At 46.3% G+C, this 18,779-nt stretch overlaps 1 protein-coding gene across 1 annotated transcript in view; it reads right to left on the bottom strand.

The window, feature by feature from the left end:
• Positions 1–18,779, bottom strand: part of ZFHX3 (zinc finger homeobox 3) — a 240,715-nt gene that overhangs the window by 86,605 nt on the left and 135,331 nt on the right. Inside the window, 1 exon segment of the mRNA XM_040442966.1 lies at positions 13,273–13,504. Within this exon segment, the coding sequence (XP_040298900.1) occupies positions 13,273–13,504 (232 nt within the window).

The following is an 18,779-nucleotide window of genomic DNA, read 5'->3' as shown; positions in this document are numbered from 1 at the left end:
GTGGCCGCGTGCTCTCTTTCTGTTTCATGAAAGCCATGAGCTGCCCATGGTAAGGGAGCACTGGAGGTGGAGGGGAGCTCATGAGATGCCAGCCACATGTCAGAGTTGTCACAGCACGCCCTGGTCAGCCCGTTGTCCCCTGACTTCCAACCACTTCCTCCCCACGTGATGCCACCCATTAGAGAGTTTTATTAACCAAATGCTTGAGGGTTTGTGTCTATTTATGTCACCTCCTCTTCTCTCCCTTCTGTCCTAGCAGGGCACGTTGGGAAAAAAAAAGTTATGATAAACTTTAATAAAAACAAAATTAAAATGATTAAACCTTTCATATCCTTTAGAGATAATCTCTCTTGTGCGAGCTGGTCAAATCTGGAAGAAAGCAAATGCAATCCAATCCATCCCCTACCCCAACCAAAGGAAACAAACAGAAAAGGCTGCCTGTGGCCAGATTTTTAAAATAAATTAAATTTGTCCTCACACACGGCAGCCAGGTGTGGCTGAAAAATTCTTTCCGAATATCCGTGATATATACCAACATCCTTCCCCACCCCCAGAGATCTTTCAACATGAGCCTGACAATCCTGAGGGGAGAGAGACCCTGAGGGGGTTGGAGTGGCCCTAAAACGATTAAGGAAAAAAACTATTTCCCAATTAGCTATGTAAAACCTGTCTTACAAAAGGGACTAAAAGCCCTGTGTTTGTACACCATCTACGGGAAACACACACACACACACACACACACACACACACACACACACACACACACACACACCAGTCCACATTCCTGATTAAAATAAAGCCCAGAGAAAACAGTACACCATAGTGCAAATCTCCCTGCTCTGATGTGTTGGAAGAAAGTCTTCAGATCCGCCTGAGATCTGGGCACATGTCCGTGGAGAATAAAATGGTTGCAGAATTAGATCAGGCCTGTCTGTCAAAGGCTGGCTAGACACGCAAGTCAGAGCTGGGTCACCGGCCCTTCCAGAATGGGATAATGACCTCTGGACACGCAGCACTGGGGACACCGAGGATCAAAGGTGTTAGGGCACTGAGCTCTTTTTGGGTTACAGTGGTAGGCAATGAAACGAAATTCCTGTCCTAGAGATACACATCGCAATCTTATACAACAAGTCCTGTGGAATGTGAACGCCCATCAGAAGAAGGTGCAGGACAGGAGGAGACAAAAGACTCTGCCTCGGTCATCCTAACACATACCCTGACCAGAGACAGTTTCTCATTCCTGCGTGTGGTGTTTACATTGTAGTAGAGACAACGCATCCTCAAGTCAAAAGGACAAGTCTTTCCTGTGCTTCACACTTAGGCAATGAGTCACCAGGAAAGGATTTTGTTTTTGGAAAAAAAGCTGCTGACCCCTGGGCTAAAACAGAGGACTCCACAGTGCTATGTGGCAGAAGCCTCTAAGCAAGCAGTTCAGGGGTCAGTGGCACCCCCTGATAACTACAGTCACCCCTCTCCTCCCTGCCTGGAGGGACAACTCTACTTGGGGGTGATGGAGAGGGAGACACCCTACATCTGGACTATGGTGGACATGCAAATTTCCACAACAGCCTGATTAGTGTAAGTCATACTGTCACCTCCGCTCCTCATACCTTGCCAATGACTTCCCAACTTGAGGGAAGGAAAATTCAAATCCCCCCACACACTGCCAAGGCCCCCAGGGGACTGGGCTGCTTGAACCACACCTCCCAGCCCTCTGCCTCCTCGCCAGCCCTCTGCCCACCCTCAGCCCAGGGGCTTTGCACTTGCTGGACCTCTGCCAGGACTGCTCACATTTGCTGTCCTCTGCTCAGCTCCAATGTCGCCTCCCCAGAGAGACTTTTTCCGGGGCATCTTATATAAAACAACTCCACCAACTCACCCCACCCTGCCTTGCTCTATTTATTTGTATAGAACCTTGCACACCTGACATTCTGTATTTGTTTATTGGGTGTCTGACCACCACAACCCCCCCCCCCCCCCCGCCACCCCGCAACTAGAGGGAGAAGTCCAGAATCCGTGTTCTCCTCCTGCTGGCAGATTCCCCAGAGCCTAGAGTGGTGACTGGCCATGCTGAGGACATGTCCATCTTTGCAGGACTAAAGAGCTCCACCTCTGGACTCAAATCAGTCACATCTTCACCAGCCAGCCAACGTTCTTTTCAAAGCAAGAAAGGTCAAACATGGTCTTTCCTCTATGGATGCCTTATCTTTACCTCTTCAGTTCCAAAGTCGTTAGCACCTGCCCAGCCTCTTTGTACTTCCCTATCCCACCCTTTTTCAAGAACCATGGCCCCATTTTTATTTTGTTCTGATTTTTACTGCCAATATAGCCTTTGTTGTTGCTCTGTTAATAATTCCAGACCTACCAACCCCAATTCCAGCTAATGTATACTACAAAATTCCAGCTATGACCATAAAAACGTCCAGGGTGGACACAAGTTTGCATGGCTGATGGCCAGACCACATCCTCATCTCAGCAGTGCCTCACAAGGTTCCTGTACTGGTGACAGGCTAGAACCCGTTCAAATAAAGACCCCTGCCCCCGGTGACTGGGTCAAAGCTGCCCTTTCCACTCTCTGGGGTTTCTCACTGCTTTGGGGACTGACTCAGAAAAGAGAAGCACAGAACACCGTGAGTGTTAGCAAATCCATGCTAACCAAGAGTGCCAAGGCTTGCACTCTGATGTCACAAATAACTGCTGCCCCTTTTCTCACCTCAGTCTCATAGGTTTCTCCACTTCTATACTGAGAGAATTAAGGAATGAACCACATTCCTTTCTAGGTATGAAAAGCCCTGTCCTGGGGCCAAAGCACTACTTATCCCTTGGATGAGCCAGTCAACCCACAGCAAGGAAGGCAGGCACAGTGGGAAGAGTATTGCCCTGAGCCTCTGCTCCGACTCCCAGCTTTGCTGGTGTCTAGAGCTACAATGTCCATGAGAACTTTCTTCAGGGAAGGAAATATCTACTATCTGCAGGATCCAATATGGCGGCCACAAGTCACATGTGGCACCAAGCACAAATAGTCCAGAACACTGCAAACCTAGAGACGTGAGACATCTACACTTGGCTGTGAACTGGTGACCGGTCTCTGCTTTATGCTCCTGCAGTCAAGGAAGGCCCATCTGGAAGGTGGCTTTGAGGCCTGCATCCCAGGCTCACATTCAGAAAGATCAGGGTTGGGACTGAGGATGTGCCAGCCCTAGAGACACACGGGGACAGGCCCTCAGCGGAAGTTATTAAGGGTGAAAACGTCTGCCCTGGGACCTTTAGATAATGTCAAACATGGAGCATTCAATACGGAGTAAGGTAAAATCAAAGAATAAAAGTTCCTTCAGGTACTTCCAGCAACCCAAATCCTTTGGATGGAAGCCCAACCAATTTACACCACACAGAATTCTCTACCGTAACAGGATGTGGAATACGGTAAGGCTCTGGATCTGGGGGCATTCTCCCCAACCAGAGAAACAAAACAAAACAAAAGCAAAAAAACCAAAAACAAAAACAGAAACAAAAAACCAGGGCTACCCAACACTATGCACAAATCCGGTGAGTTCTGCTTGTCCATGAAAGTACCAGTGGGCAACAGTAAGGAGTCAGTATGGCTATAAATCCCTCTCACACAAACCGTCTACACAACTGGCCTGCTGGAGCGCCCAACAAGGGCAAGTTCTATTGATGCTGAGAGTGTCACGTTTCACAGGCATGAAAATGTCCCTACACAGGGCTGGCTGGTTGTTCCCTGGGGTTTCCCAGGAGGAGGTGTGAGTGGAGGCTGTGTCAGGACTGGTGAGAAAAAAATCACGGAGAGATGAGCTCAGCGGGCATGGTGTTCTGACCCGACTCTGTCCTGATGAGTTTCCTCCAGCACCTCTGCCTTCCTCTGGAGTCCCCTTCCAAGGAGCTGGCCCTGTTTCACCTTCCAGGGGCCTCAACAAGGATGGAGGATGGGAGCTGTGGAGGGTCTCCCCAACATCGGGTCACCTCTGCGTCCACCTCCACATCCCACCCTTCCCTCCACACCCAAAAGGACCATGTCGAAGAAGGAACATGAAACAGACTTCAAATGTCCTCAGAAAGCCCATGTTACAGACTGAATTGTGTTCCCCCCAAATTCATACATTGAAGCCCTAACCCCAGTTCCTCAGGTGTGTCTGTGTTTGGAGACAGGGCCCTTGAAACACTGATCATATAAAAGGAGGCTCTTCGAGTAAAGGGAGGCCCTAAACCAATCTGACTGGTGTCCTTTTAAATCCAGACAGACAGATAGCAGGGAGGTGCACACAGAGGACAGGCCACATGAGGACAGGAGGCAGCCATCTATAAGCCAAGGAGAGAGGCCTCAGGAGAAACCAAACCTGCCGATGACTTGATCTTGGGACTTTCAGCCTCCAGAACCGGGGGAAACACATTTCTCTTGGGTAAGCCAACCAGTCTATGATATTTTGTCATGGCAGCCCTAAGCCAAGTAAGGCAGTCCAGAAAGAAAAACTCTGTCCTGAGCTCAGGACTTTAAACCAATGGAAACAGTGGAAGAAAAGAACACAGATTCTTTTTTTGACTTCATGAGAAGACGACAGTTTGGGATCAAATTTTAAGTTAAAACAACAGGTCTGTTCCAAGAAAAATCACATACTGTCCAACTTTTAATATTCTAATTAGAGCAAAGGTCAAGGATCTTTTAAAAGCAATCAATAGCTCCTTTTGTTAACATATACACCAAAGGTCTCAAGATAGTCTTGAGATATGAACTATAAAAAGCCCTTTAACATGCTCTCTGCAAGATGCATCTTTAGAAAGTCCGATCAAACTCCCTCAACCCTGCTAATAGAATAGGCTTACATGCTTATTTGAAGCATACCTCTCACACTGAGAAAAACCAAGAAAAGGAAGCAAAAAGAGAGACAGAAAGGAGAGCAATGAAGACTATACCCCATCCAGAACTGGCAGAAAGCAGGTGGTGGGTGGGTACCATATTCTTTAAAATGGAAGCCAAAGAACTTCATAAAAAGTGCAGTCTAAACCCAGCCTGGGCCTGCCATAATTCTAAGGAATCCCAGTGAGGACCTCAACACTTTGTCAACTATTCTATAAATATAAGTTATGTAAAAAGAACTTTCTCAACTGTTCTATAAATCTATACTGTCCAATGAGGTAGCCATGAGTCACATGTCATACCAAGCACTTGAAATTTGGCTAATATGACAGAGACACTGAATTTTTTTAAAAGTTTATTTAGTGTGTGTGTGTGTGTGTGTGTTTGTGTGTTTGTGTGTGTGTGGGGGAGAGAGAGAGAGAGAGAGAGAGAGAACGTGCACGTGTACAGACGAGAGAGGGGCAGAGAGAAGGAGAGGCAGAATCCCAACAGGCTTCACATCATCAATGCAGAACCTGATGCAGGACTCGAACTCACGAATGATGAGATCATGACCTGAGCTGAGATCCAGTTGGCGGCCTAACCCGCTGAACCACCCAGGTGCCCCAAGAAACTGAATTTAAAATTTTTATGTAACTTTAATTAATTTAAACTTAAATAGCCACATATGGCCATGACTACCATACTAGATGGGCAGGCATGGATCTGGAGACGTTCACTTTGCTCTCAAGGGATCTAGAAACCCAACAACCACGGAACTAAGGACAGTGCTTATACTGATCTGGAAGGACACAACACTTTTCGTTTCTAGTCAATGTGTAAAAAAAATCATATGAAACTATAATTCTCATAATTGGGTCACAGTTTGAAGGGGGTTCCTTAACATCTGTAAGTCTGAGAAGCCTTTGAGCTATTTCTGTAAGCTAAGAGATGCATGTTCTATTTTCCTCCCTGGCCCCCAACCAAGGTCAGGAACAAGTTTAATATAGAATATAAGTAGCCCAAGATATGGATCCTTTGCACATTTCTAAAGGCAAAGCAAACACAAGCCATTATTTCTCTTGAAGACTACATTTGAGCAATACAAGAGGTACTAAGTGCCAAGGCTGGGGTGAGGGACGCACACACAGGGCCACTGTGTCCTGCTACAGTGGTCATCACCAGGCCCCTCCCTTCCAATGAAATCCCCAAACCCCAACCGACGCAGCAAGAACAACCACTCACTGTCTAACAATCCTTGTTCACCTGAAGGTCAAGTTTCAAACTTTCAAGTTCCTTAGATACCCCTTTTCAAAGGTGACTTGGCATAAAGGTTTCACTAAAATAACACTTGTTGTGATATGATATTCTAAGTTTCCCCCGGGGGTTCCTGTGTTTCTGGGCTCTCTGGCATGCTCATATCCCTCAACAGGGCACCATCCAATACTGACTCAACACACACACACACACACACACACACACCCCTCCTAATTCCAGTAACCACCAGCAGGTCCCTGTTTTTTTTTGTTTTTTTTTTTTCCTTTTTGCAGTGCTCCTTGTTACCACCCTCCCTAGAAGAGAGTGGCCATGGTATTGCTGCCTCCCAGAGTGGGCAGCACTAGGTGGCCATGAGGACACACACTACTACCTACCCCAGAGGACAGTATGGAAGACAACCTAGAGCCCCCAACCAAGAACAAGGCTAAGTGGCCCACAATGTGTAGCCACACGTATAGCCCACTGTACAGGGCAACGTATGCTCCAGATTTATATAGTAAAATAAAACAAACAAACAAATCCCTGGTAGCTTTGATCAGCTCATAAAAATAAATCAACTAGTGAATGGCAGATCTAGAATATGAAAGGGCGAATGAATAAGCATCACTGCAACTCAGGCTACTGCAGCCAGGTTTTGGATAGTATCTGAAAGGTCCATGTCTGGATGTGGATGTTAGCCTCTCCTGGAAAAGACAGAGAGGAAAGAGATTACATGGGAGGTTGGAGACTCTGGACCCACTGCCCAAGCCACTGGTGTCGTGACATCTCACACTCTTCGGAGAGACCCTTCCAGACCAGAACATGGGACGGCAATGAAACCACATTTCAGACGTGTCCACCTTCCAGAAGACCAGATCATTAGCATATTTTGCAGAGAGCAAGCAGGAAAGTTTAATTGCCCTTAATTACCCAGTTCGAGAAGGCTCCTAGATAATGGCTCTCAGATTTCTTGCCTGGCATCGACATAATTTCCCTGACTCTGGCTTCATTATATTCCTAACTTAGAAGTGACGGCCTCGCCAAGATGCCTTTCCATAACAGACACTGAAATTCAAGGGAAGGCTGGACCATCCCCACAAAGGTTTCTTGTGTGAAGAGTCAGATCTTCGGCGTCCACACTGGGCTGATGCATGTGCGGGATGTGGGAGGAGGGGAGGGGAGGGCACACTAGCATATACTTACAGGAAGGACTAAGACAAGGAATATGTAATCAGAAGCCATCACAATTACAAATGTAAATGAACAGGCAATTGGCGCTGACCTTTGTAGATTGTTAGAGGACTAATTAAGGCAAATCAGAAAATCTGTTCCAACAGAAAAACAAGACAGTGTATATACCCTAAGAACTACTCCTGTCCTCGCCATGTAGATGCAAAATGCAAGAGAATCAGACGGTAATCAAACTATGTATGCTTTACAGTGACAAACAGAAAAGTGTCTCTACGACAAAAGACAACCAAGATTTACTCTTTGGTATGTTCTTAGCAATTGTGTTAGTATCTGTGTGTACACGTGCCATCAATATCTGAGTCCTGCCATGTGCCTGACACTCTCTTAAGATTCCACGTTAAGTAGATCCCACCCATGAAACAGCCAGAGACGCCAATTACAAACTTTGCTGAGAATGGTTATTTTAAAAGCTTTAAGAAAAATACTTTTACAAAATAGAATCAAATTAATCAAACTAACAGAACCAAATCATGTTATTCTATAAACTCCATTTTTCCTTTAACGGTATTATGCCCTCTTTCACGCTGACACATAATGCTCTCTCTTTATCCGTGCGTTGCGAAGCATCTTTCCAAAAAGCACACTGAGGTTTATAATCCTATTGTCCAAACAGTCCTTGTCAGAGAATATATTTAACACACAGTCATATTTTTCCACTCCTCTGTAATACATAAAATTTCACTCACTCCAATCAGTTGTGATTTCTTTTACATGTAATGTCTTTAGTTGGAAATATTTTTATCCCTATACCTTTTCCCAAGTCCCAACAACAAGACATACCATAAAAAGGCGGAAAAAAAAAAAAAAAAGAACACAGCTGTTTGGTTTTACAAAAACAATGTTTTGGAATTACAGAACTGGCCTTAACATATTTCAGTGCTATGAGAAAAATTACTCTAAAATTGCATATAATTTAGCTACTTATAGAAAAAAAAGATGTACTTCATAGTTAGAAGGCAGCCTCATACCAATTTTGAAAAATAAAAACAGGACAAAATGAGAAAGTTTTGAAAAGAGAACATTTTCTTACTCTTTTAAGCTGCAGAAGTTAAAAGCAAAAACTCCCTGAAACATGGTATGAAAAAATGATCCATCAAGAGAAGCCAGTGAGTGTTTCAGAATAGGTTGTCACCAAATCCACATTATCACTTGGCAAGCCTCTGCCTCCCGACCCCAGGAATTCACGACCTCGAGCGCCAAAGACGTGTCAGTGAAGGGGGATGCCAGCTTCCGCTCCAAACAAAATATTCTCTTAAACTCCAAAGAGCTGTGCCCTCTGTAAACTGAGTCATCATCTGGTTGCCTCGAACGCCTGGGCTGGCATATCCACCAGAGTATCCACATCAAGAGAGGAGGGGAAACATCAGAGGCGTCTCCCAACTCATAAAAAGTCTTGAACATAGTCGGCGTGCAATCGAGAACCGTTAAATTACATCTGTGCAAAGTCTGAAGCTCTAGGACTATGTGCAAGAGAAAATAGTTAAGCCAAGGGTAAGACAGAAAAAAGGAAGAGGAGGAGGAGGAGGAGGAGGAGGCAGGCAGACAGGAGGAACACAAAGGACCTCTTGTCTTCTAGAAGCCCAGGGCAATGATATAGTGAAATTAACTACAGCTTCACCCGGGAGCCAGAAATGCCTTTTTAATAAGCAAACAGGGAAGTGGTCCTTCACATGACCCACCTATGAGAGCTTTCAATCTTCCATGAGCTTCCAGTCAACTAAGGGGAAGTAAACAGCCAGTGCCAATAACGAAAGGCTAGAACTCAGTGTGTCAGCACTTAACAACGGGCCTTCTCTACCTCTACCTCTACCTCTACCTGGTTGTGGGCACGAAATGAAAAGACCAAATCCCAAGAAAGTCCAGAGAACACTTGGTCTTGCAGAAAATGCACTCAAGCCCATTACTAAAAAACTGGGCAGGGAGGCAGAGGGGAAACTTCACCTGTTTAAATTACTTCCTTTTCTCTGAGCTGTGTATTTCCAAGCCATTTTTTAAATGGGAAGTCCCATTGTGTGTGTGTGTGTGTGTGTGTGTGTGTGTGTGCCTGCCTGTCTAGTGTGGGGGTGACATGGCAAGCATAAGCACACAACTATCACGCTAGGTTAAAGACAATATGATACAGGGCCTGGCTTGCCCACGAGCATAAGGGTAAAGCCTCACACAAGCAGGACCACGCAGGGGGCAGTGGTGTACTATTAGCACACCTCCAGCAGCTGACACTTAGCCCTTTGGGGCAGGGCAGGGCCTAGGTGTTTTAAGTTCGGCCACGAGGGCTCTCAAGGGCTTATGCGATCAGTGACAGGTGTGAATCCTGGCCGCTACCACAAAGTTCTGAAGGGCGGAGGAGAGCTTCACCGTGTCTCCTTTTCCATACTTACAAATTCATGCGGGTTGGAAGGCTACGTGGCGAACTTGACTGGAAAACATACTGGCTTTAAGTTAACAAGGAAAATCTGAAGAGATTTTTTTTGTCAACCACAGGGAAGAAACTATTCTAGAGTTCTCTCCACCAGCCGCAGCAAGGACCACGCAAAGATACCTGTGGAAAGAAGGTGTTGGGGGACTGGGGTTGGAGGTCCTGAGTTCAGAGAAGGAAGTTATTTCTTTTGGACAACTTTCCAGTGTGTGGACAACAGAGGCAGAAAGGAAAGAAGAAAGAACACCACCATTTAACTAGCTGTTGACAGAAGGCCAGAGTAGAAAACTCTAGACAGCACACCATTTACATGCAGTTTATAGTTAGAACAAGCAGGGGTCCCCAAAAGGTGCTCGAAGACCTCCCCATGGCTTCCTTATGCTACACGAATGACGGTTCCAGCTGAACACTAATGTCCTGACCCCTACTTGAGAGAAGAGAAGATTGGGAATATTTGATAAAGTCTCTGTTGATAAATTTGAAGTTGATGACTTTCAGTGTCTTAAATTCACCTTTTCTTGAAAATATTCTCTCAAGAAGTTAGGAGCCAATCCCTATGGGGAAGGAGGACATATTTTAAGAGGAGTTGTCTTAAAGGGGTTTCTAAAATGGCACCAAGTTACTTTTACTGTCAACGTGAACATTACCTAAGAATTTGCCCTTTTGTCATCAGTGAAGAGTATGGGCTCAGCCCGAATGTGTGAGGGAGGAGGGCGCAGGATGGAGAGGGAGGAGGGTAGAGAGCAAAAAACATGACTCCAGGCCAAAGACAATACAAAAGGATTTTGAAATACAGAAAGGAAGTCTATCATCTAGACTAAAGTTGCTCATACACTTCAGGGGGAAAAATAACTCTTAATACGCATTAAATGAGAGAAACCCAGAAGGCAATGGGGTAAGAAAGCAATTCCAGAGCGGACTGCACAAATAGAAGTATTACATTATAAAACAGGGAACTGTTTGTTCCAGTCCATAGACCCCGGGTGAAATGGCAGCTGTACACTATTTAGTTTGGGGCACCTCATTAATAAAAAGGGAATTCTGAGGAGAGTGAAAGAAAGAATTGAAGGGCGAAAGGGACCAGCTTTTAACAGAAGATTAAAACAATGACGTATGCAGAGCTGGGGGAGAAAAAAAAACAACCCTGAAATAAATAGGTCTGCATTTATGGATGGGACAGGAGAATCCTGTAAAATGGCTCCACAGCAAAATAATGCCAAGTGGCAGGATCAAACAGAGGCCAAAAGGCGGAAAACGGGGACCCCCCACAGGCAGATGGCTCAACAGGCTGTGTTCGGGCATAGATGAGTCTGGGGTGTCGGCCTCGCCCCTCATTCCTGAGCGCATAAAGGTGGAGGGACAGGGTCGGGCACCAAGAGGAAGCCCCCGAGATCACAGCATTTGAACTTGAACCAGAAGAGACATCTGAAAAACACAGGGGAAAGAACAGTCTTGCAGTGACCCAGAGGTGACAAAAGTTATGCTGGCACCCAAGAAATGACCCTGGTTCCTGAAGAAAGAAACTGGCCTCTCCATTTTGAGAATGAAACCTCAGCTACTCCAGCAGGGAGGGCACACGCTCCCCGTTTCGTATAGCAGCTCACTCCATTTACGTAAAGAGACCAAAAAAGCAGCAAGGGGGTAGGGACAGGGGCAGGGAGCAGAGGGGTCTGGAGGGGCTCAGGAGGGACATCTCCAGGAAGAAACGAAGCTGACAGAACTGATCTGGCAGGGCCTTCAGAGACCAGGAAATGTCTACTCTGGCAGAGGGCTAGCCATGAATTAATCATAGATACCTAGCAAACCAGGGAAAATAAAAAGTTGTACAAGAAGGTAAATGAAATTATAAAACTCTACATGGCTCAGCTGTGATTAATATTTATAGAGTTAGAATAATGAAAACACTGAATATTAATATAACCCCAAATTATTATTTAATCATCATGGAAGATGAGGGGAGAGAAGACTGGGTATACAGCGGGGGCTGGGGAGTGTGATGTAGGGGGTCCAGGGGTGGTGTGCAGGGGAGTGTATGGAGTCTGAGGTGTCCACGTGTGAGTTTGTGGATGGGTGTGTGTCAGTAGAAGTGTGTGGTTTGTAGAATGGAATGCTCGTGAAAGTCTCACCGTTTAGAAAGCCAATAGATAATGTCTAAAACATAAAAAAAAAAAAAAAAAGAAATCAAAGCACATTAAGAAAGATGGAAATATGTAACAAAACAAACAACTAAAAGTTGAAGGCCATGGCTCTGGGCAAGGGGATGGGGGACGGGGAGGGTCATGCCATTTTTCTTAAGGTTTATATAACTTATTGCCTTTAAGAACTATAAAGATGTGAAATTAGATAAAATTAAGATTAAAAACTCCACAGAAATCAAGCTTTAAAGGACTGGGAGCCAAGGAACGGGGCCTAACTCCCAGATGACGCCAGAAGGTGGGGCAGGCCGAGGACCACGAACCAGGGGCCAGGCTGGGAAGGATGGCCAAGAGAAACACGAGGACAGGACAGAAACACAACCTGGAAGCTCAAGGAAGGGAGATTCGGCGTGGGACCATGCAATACTTTCAGAGACCACAGAAAGAATAGAAGAAGGCCCAGCAGGTAGCTACAGGGTTGGGTAAATCCAAGGTCAATGGTGACCTCTCAAGGGTGGTTTGCTGATGCAGTGAGACAGGCTATGGTAAGCTGAGGCACTGGCTGGAGACGACAGATACAGGCTATTCTTTCAAGAACCTTGAAGATTCTATTGCAGAGAGAGAAGCAGGACACAGGATTGTGGGAGAGCTCTTGTTCTGTTGTTTTTAAAGAGGCCCTGATGCCCTGTGATTCCATAGTGAGAGAAAGGGAGTGGTAGGGCTGAAAACACAGAAGGAGGATTCTACCAGTGAGGTCCTGGTGGGAAAGAGAACCACAAAGAAGTGGAAGGGAGTGACGGAAAAAGGGGACTGTGGTGGGAGCCAGGAGCTGGCGAGGTTCCGCTGAAGGCCCCGACCCTGTGGAGAAGCAGGCAGCACCAGGCCATGACTCGCAGAGGCACCCTCAAACCCAACGGGAAAATGTTTAGAACAAGCGCAGGCTGTTCTGATCCTCTCTGAAGTTCATTCTTACACACTGGACTTGAGGCCACAAACTCTTATCCCTACCAGTGAGCAGGCCATAATTTAGCACTTGCTTTATGTCCATCTGGACCAATAAAGTGTATCTAGAGTAAGCACTGGAGGAATCTGGGGATAGGAGACACAGCATCTCCAGTTGTCCTGCTCATTGGGCAGTGGCCTGTGACACCTGAAGAAAGTGAGGTGAAGTTCCTTCAGTTAAAAAAAAGAAAAAGAAAGAAAGGCAAGAATGCACACAATGTTCCTTCCAGAATACGATGGTCACCTGTGCGGTCGGTGATGGGACACGAGGACGAGCAGCGGCAAACCAAAGCCCTCGGGAGGTCCACACCGGGCCCCCACCAGAAACCACTCACCAACGGGCCCGTGAGACCACTCACCCGGATCAGTGGAGGGGCACCTGCGGATGGTGAAGATCTGCCCCAGGTCCTCGTCCTCCTCGGGAAGGCCCTTCTGCAGCCGCTGCAGCTTGCGCAGGCTCTCGCTGCGCTGGTGCTTCATGGAGCGCACGTGCTGGATGAGGTTCAGCTTGGCCTTGGTGGAGTAGTTGCACAGGACACAGTGGTAATAGCAACTTTCACCCTCCACTCCGCTCTCGTGCTGCTGCAGGTGCTGCGAGGGGCAGAGGAGAGGGACACGTCGTGGGTAAGCCACTGGAAGCCACCACCGCCACGAGCCCACCCGTTCCTGGCCGGAGCCCAGGGCGGAGATTCCTGGGAGGGGCTGTTCTGTCTTCCCCAACGTACCTTCTTCTCCAGCAGTGCTTCGAGGGCCAGCAGCCAGCAGACTCCCCTCCCCAACTCCCCCGAACGTCCCTTCCCTGGCGGCTTTCCACGCGGCTGCTGATGCTGACAGTGCCGACCCTCCCCAGGTGACCTGGGTCTTCCTGGCACAATAATCAAAGGTTCTTCCTCAGACTCTCCGGAATGCCCCACTTTATTTAGATCAGGGTTTGCAAACAATGGCCTGTGGGCCCACTCCAACCTGCTGCCTAATTTTGTAAATAAAGTTTTAACAGAACACAGCCACATCCACGGATCTGCATATTAACGATGGCTGCTTTCCAAGCACCAGAGTTGAGTAGTTGCAACAGAGACAGCATGGGCCTCAAAGCCTCAAATATTACTACCTGGCTCTTTACAGAAAAAGTTAGCCAACCTCTGCTTTAGGTGATAGCCTATATGGTTACACTCCCTGCATAGAATCCTAGGTCAGTAACACAGAGCCAAAGCTGTTGTCTGGCTTTTCCACAAGAATGACAGGTCAAGTTTTTATATTTAGAACCACAGTCTATTAGGAGAACCTAAAATTAGGTTTTCCTTCGGATTAAAAAAAAAAAAAAAAAAACACACACACAGAAAAATAAATTTCTCCAGACTGGTTGCCTGTCAACATCTGAAGGTCACTTGGCTTAGTGCATCAGATGGGCAAAATTACACTCTTGATTGTATTTGTGTGTTCTGATTCCAGAACAAGGAAGCCCAAAACGTGGCAGAAAGCAGACACACACAGGATTAAAGAGAGAGGTGCAAGAACAGGAGAGGTCATGGGAACAGTTAGCAGACCCCAGACTTCTGTGTACTGTAAAAGACTCGAAGACTATCCAAGGACAAAACTCACAAACTCTGTGTGCCTCTTTGAGAAAACGGTGAAAGGTATGGGCCCTTCTCACTAACAGCTGAGGAAGTAACAAGCTCCTGGTATAGAGAGGATAATCTCCTTCATTTCAAATGATCCCATTTTAGGAGAAGAGGGAATTTTTCTACTGGCTGCCCTTTATAAAGCAGGGCAAACAACTCCAATAAACTTAAGTGAATGACCCAAGGTCACCCAGCTACTTAGTGGGAGAGAGGGAACTAGGACCAGGGTCTCATGTTCCTCGAGCATCCCCGAGGAGGAGCAAACTCAGAAAATGTGTTTTATGTGCTTGTGTTATGACCTGCCCTTTCCTCCTTCTCCCCACCCCCATCTCCAGACCCCAGAGCCTGGCTCAAGAAGACACAGGGAAGACACAAAAAATGTCTCGGAACCACTTTGTGCTGTTCCTCTCCTTTCTGACCTGCTTGTGCACACGCAACAGTTAGTGCCATGCTAACTGTTGCTCATCCTGCTTCAACAGCCTTCTTCTCTAGATTATAGCTTGAGACACTGAGAAGGCAGAGCAGTTAGAATGCCCTGCGCTCCATTAAAAATACCCAAGCGGCCCTACCACCACTTCCCATTGAATGACACACTCCAGGCTCAGGTGCTCACACGTACACATTCTTTGTTCTGTAGAAAACTATGAAAATCCCAGAAGCATGTTTGAGCTTTATTGGAAGAGGGAAGGATGAACGTGCCAATGGACCGTTGCAGAAAAATCTTTGTGGGGGATGAAAGGGAGGCCCAGGCCTTCAATCATGTAAATTGGCTAAACCACCCCATACCTAACTGTTGCTCTGAGGCCAAGGTATAGGCAAAAATGGGAAGGGCTTCATAGGTACCAAGAGAACAATCCCTTCTTTCCCCCAAAATGGATGATTTGACACACTCAGGTGCAGAGCTTTGGAACAAAACAATATCCCCACTAGTAACAGCCATCCTACAGCAATTTCACAACCAGAAGGAGTCGGCAGAACTGGCGAACTCGATGTTAACTGTTAAGGCAATGACAACAACTTATAATAAAAAGCTACTTTCTGGAAATAAATTTGAGCTGATTTCCTCTTTAATGGTTTATCTTCAATGTGCCTCTGAGACGGGGTCCTTGAAGAGGATTTCAGGAGGGTGGAATTCACCAAAGCAATCTTTTTTGGAGGCTACAACCCTGGAGAGAAGGAGGGCCTGATGGGCTAGATATAAAGGGAAAAGGATTAGCTTGCCCACGTTCATTGTCCCCAACTTCCCTAGAGAGTCCTCCCGCCCCCCAAAAGTCAAAAACTGGACTAAGATATTTCTGGGAGCAAGGGGTCTGGCTTGGGATTAAGGAGCAGGAGACTTGTAGGAGAGCCAGCATGGGGAAACGTGTACTGCTGTCTTGGGTCACTAAGGCCAAAAGAATTACATTTATTAAAGCTTCAACAACAACTGATGAAATAAAAGATAACAGGGAAAATAACCATGGAATCCAAAGCAATGAATTTTATCGAGGGATTTTGGTAAGATCATATAGTATGAACTCAGAACAAGAATCATTAAAGCCTTACCCCAAAATTCCCATTACCCTCCCGTGAGACAGGATTTCCTTGCAATAAGGCACTGAATCCTTAACATAAAATTGTAATATGGATATAAAGGCTCTTTTCCAAATGGCTGGTGTTCCCAACCTCTGAGCCAGAAGAGAGGACAACGTGGCCAAAAAGAGTTGGATGGGAGTTGAGATGTCAAATGTCTTTTGTCCTTAAATCCATAGGCCCTTGGGTGATAGAACTATATAAATCCTGAATTGACATAAACATCACACTGGGAATTCCTGCTTTAAAAATAACCAATATGATGAAAATGTTCCAAAAACACTCTATACTCAATCTCCTGGGGGTAAATGGCAACCTCTTGTGCCACCAGGAGTTCTTCCATCTACCATTTGGGAGCCATTTTGGAAAGGAAATGGACACACGCTACAAATGATAGAGAAAAGAATAAGAGGAAACAAGGTAAACAGGTCTATGGCCTCTCCCCTTGATCCTGGTCTAGAGAATATTTAGGGTCTTCTCTTAGAGGCTTGTACAAAAACTTAATTCAAAATTCCAAGCCGGCGTTTGTAGTCTGGGTTCATTCTCCAACACACTGAAAAAACTGCAGAATAAACTGTTTATTGGTTGCCAGGAAACACCTGCTTATGAAGGTTACATCCCAACCTAAACTTTTTAAAAACTATTTTTAATTTTTATTTATTTTTGATGGGGAGGAGGGGCCGAGAGAGGGGGGACAGAGGGCCTGAAGCAAGCTCTGCGCTGACAGCAGAGAGCCCTTTGCGAGGCTCAAACTCATGAACCTCAAGATCACGACCTGAGCCAAAGTCGGATGCTTAACTGATTGAGCTACCCAGGTGTCCCACAACCCAAACTTCTGATCACAACCAGAGTCTACCTGCAGGTCAAAGATCCTGTTCTTACCAGATTTTATAAATTCTCACTCAGTACTTCTCCAGCTGTCCAACCTGGAGCAAACAGGGATCCAAAGCTAGCAACAGGGTCCTGCCCTGTATGACCTTCTCCACACCATGGGGTCATTTCCCAGGTCTTGAGCAGGTCAATGCCCTGACCTGTTGGCCAGATACCCTCTCCATCCCAAGTGGCACTGGTTGTGTCCCCAGGATTCTACCCTAGGAACCTGCCTAATAAGAAGCAGTGGGGGGGGGGGGGCGCCGCTGGAGAGACCAATGAGGACTCCAGGAGAGCAAGCCGTCACCCACGGACATGCTTCCCCTGCAGAAAAGACTAGATGTTTTCATTTGGAGGAGAGAGAATAATTTGTTCCTGACCCAGCTAATTAGAATACCCTCAACTGGGATCCCAATGTATTTAATTAAATTCACTGTAATATATGAAGAATCCACCAAGGCACAAATCTCAGGGGAACACTCAATAAAGGATCTGCCCCTGTTCAGAATTCTTGCTCTTCTTGACAGGGAGGGAATTTTTCTCCCCCACAAATCCTCAACGCTCCAACCCTCTCCCTCAACTCTATCAGAGGCCCTCCCATCCTTGGGGAGGGGAACGTAGGTTTTGCTTTACTTTTTCCACTTTACTCTGCATTCGATTTTTTTTTTTCAACGTTTATTTATTTTTGGGACAGAGAGAGACAGAGCATGAACGGGGGAGGGGCAGAGAGAGAGGGAGACACAGATCGGAAACAGGCTCCAGGCTCTGAGCCATCAGCCCAGAGCCCGACGCGGGGCTCGAACTCCTGGACCGCGAGATCGTGACCTGGCTGAAGTCGGACGCTTAACCGACTGCGCCACCCAGGCGCCCCTGCATTCGATCTTAACTTCTTACCTCTATGAGGTCAGGTGTAGAGTTTATTTAAAATTTTTAAGTTTATTTTTTATTTTGAGACAGAAGGCAGAGGAGGGGCAGAGAGAGAGGGAGAGAGAGAAAATCCACCCTGACAGCGCAGAGCCAGCTGTGGGGCTCAAACTCACAAGCTGTGAGATCATGACCTGAGCTGAAACCAAGAGTTGAACGCTCAACCGACCGAGTCACCTAGCCACCCCAGGTCAGTGGTACAATTTAAAAAAGAAAACAAAACAACAACTTCAGCTGTGGCTAGTAGGCTCTCAGGCGTGCACGCTACACATGGACCCAGAGAAAACCGGCTGCTCTGCCCACTGGACAAGGTTTGAATCTGATTCACTTCTAAATGTCTACAACACATTAGACACTATGCACGCGCGTGCGCGCACACACACACACACACACAGAACACGCCCTACCCCAGGCCTTAACCTGCGGTTGATTAAGACAGTGACAGTGGTGACTTGGAGAACACGCCAAGAGGGACATGAGAAGGACATCCCTTTGGCTTGAATATCATCGTGAAAACATGCCAGCTCCAACAGTGAAAATCACTGGCTTACTCAAGAAAAACTACCATCTATCCACAAACTAATAATGATGAAGAAGCGTGACCAACTAATAAACTAAGAAGCCAAGATCAACTAGCTAAAGAATAGTGGTAACTGAGGTCTACCCCAACCCACTCGGGCCAGTGACCTATAGCCTTGGACCTGCCTAAGGGTTTCCTTGATTTTCCTCCATGTCACTGGCTGGTTTAAAAAGTGCACACGCAACACTGAGTTATATGAACTGCACATGTACAGTCATTTCCTAAGAAACTTTCAATATGATTTACTTCTGAAAGCTCAAAGAACTACAATGACCTCTAACAAGTATCCAGTTTGACTCAT

The sequence above is a fragment of the Herpailurus yagouaroundi genome, unplaced genomic scaffold (genome assembly GCF_014898765.1).
Source record: "Herpailurus yagouaroundi ecotype Mexico unplaced genomic scaffold, PumYag 190, whole genome shotgun sequence".
Lineage (NCBI taxonomy): Eukaryota > Metazoa > Chordata > Mammalia > Carnivora > Felidae > Herpailurus > Herpailurus yagouaroundi.
The sequence above is the reverse complement of the archived record's forward strand: the minus strand, read 5'-3'. Positions and strand labels throughout refer to the sequence as shown.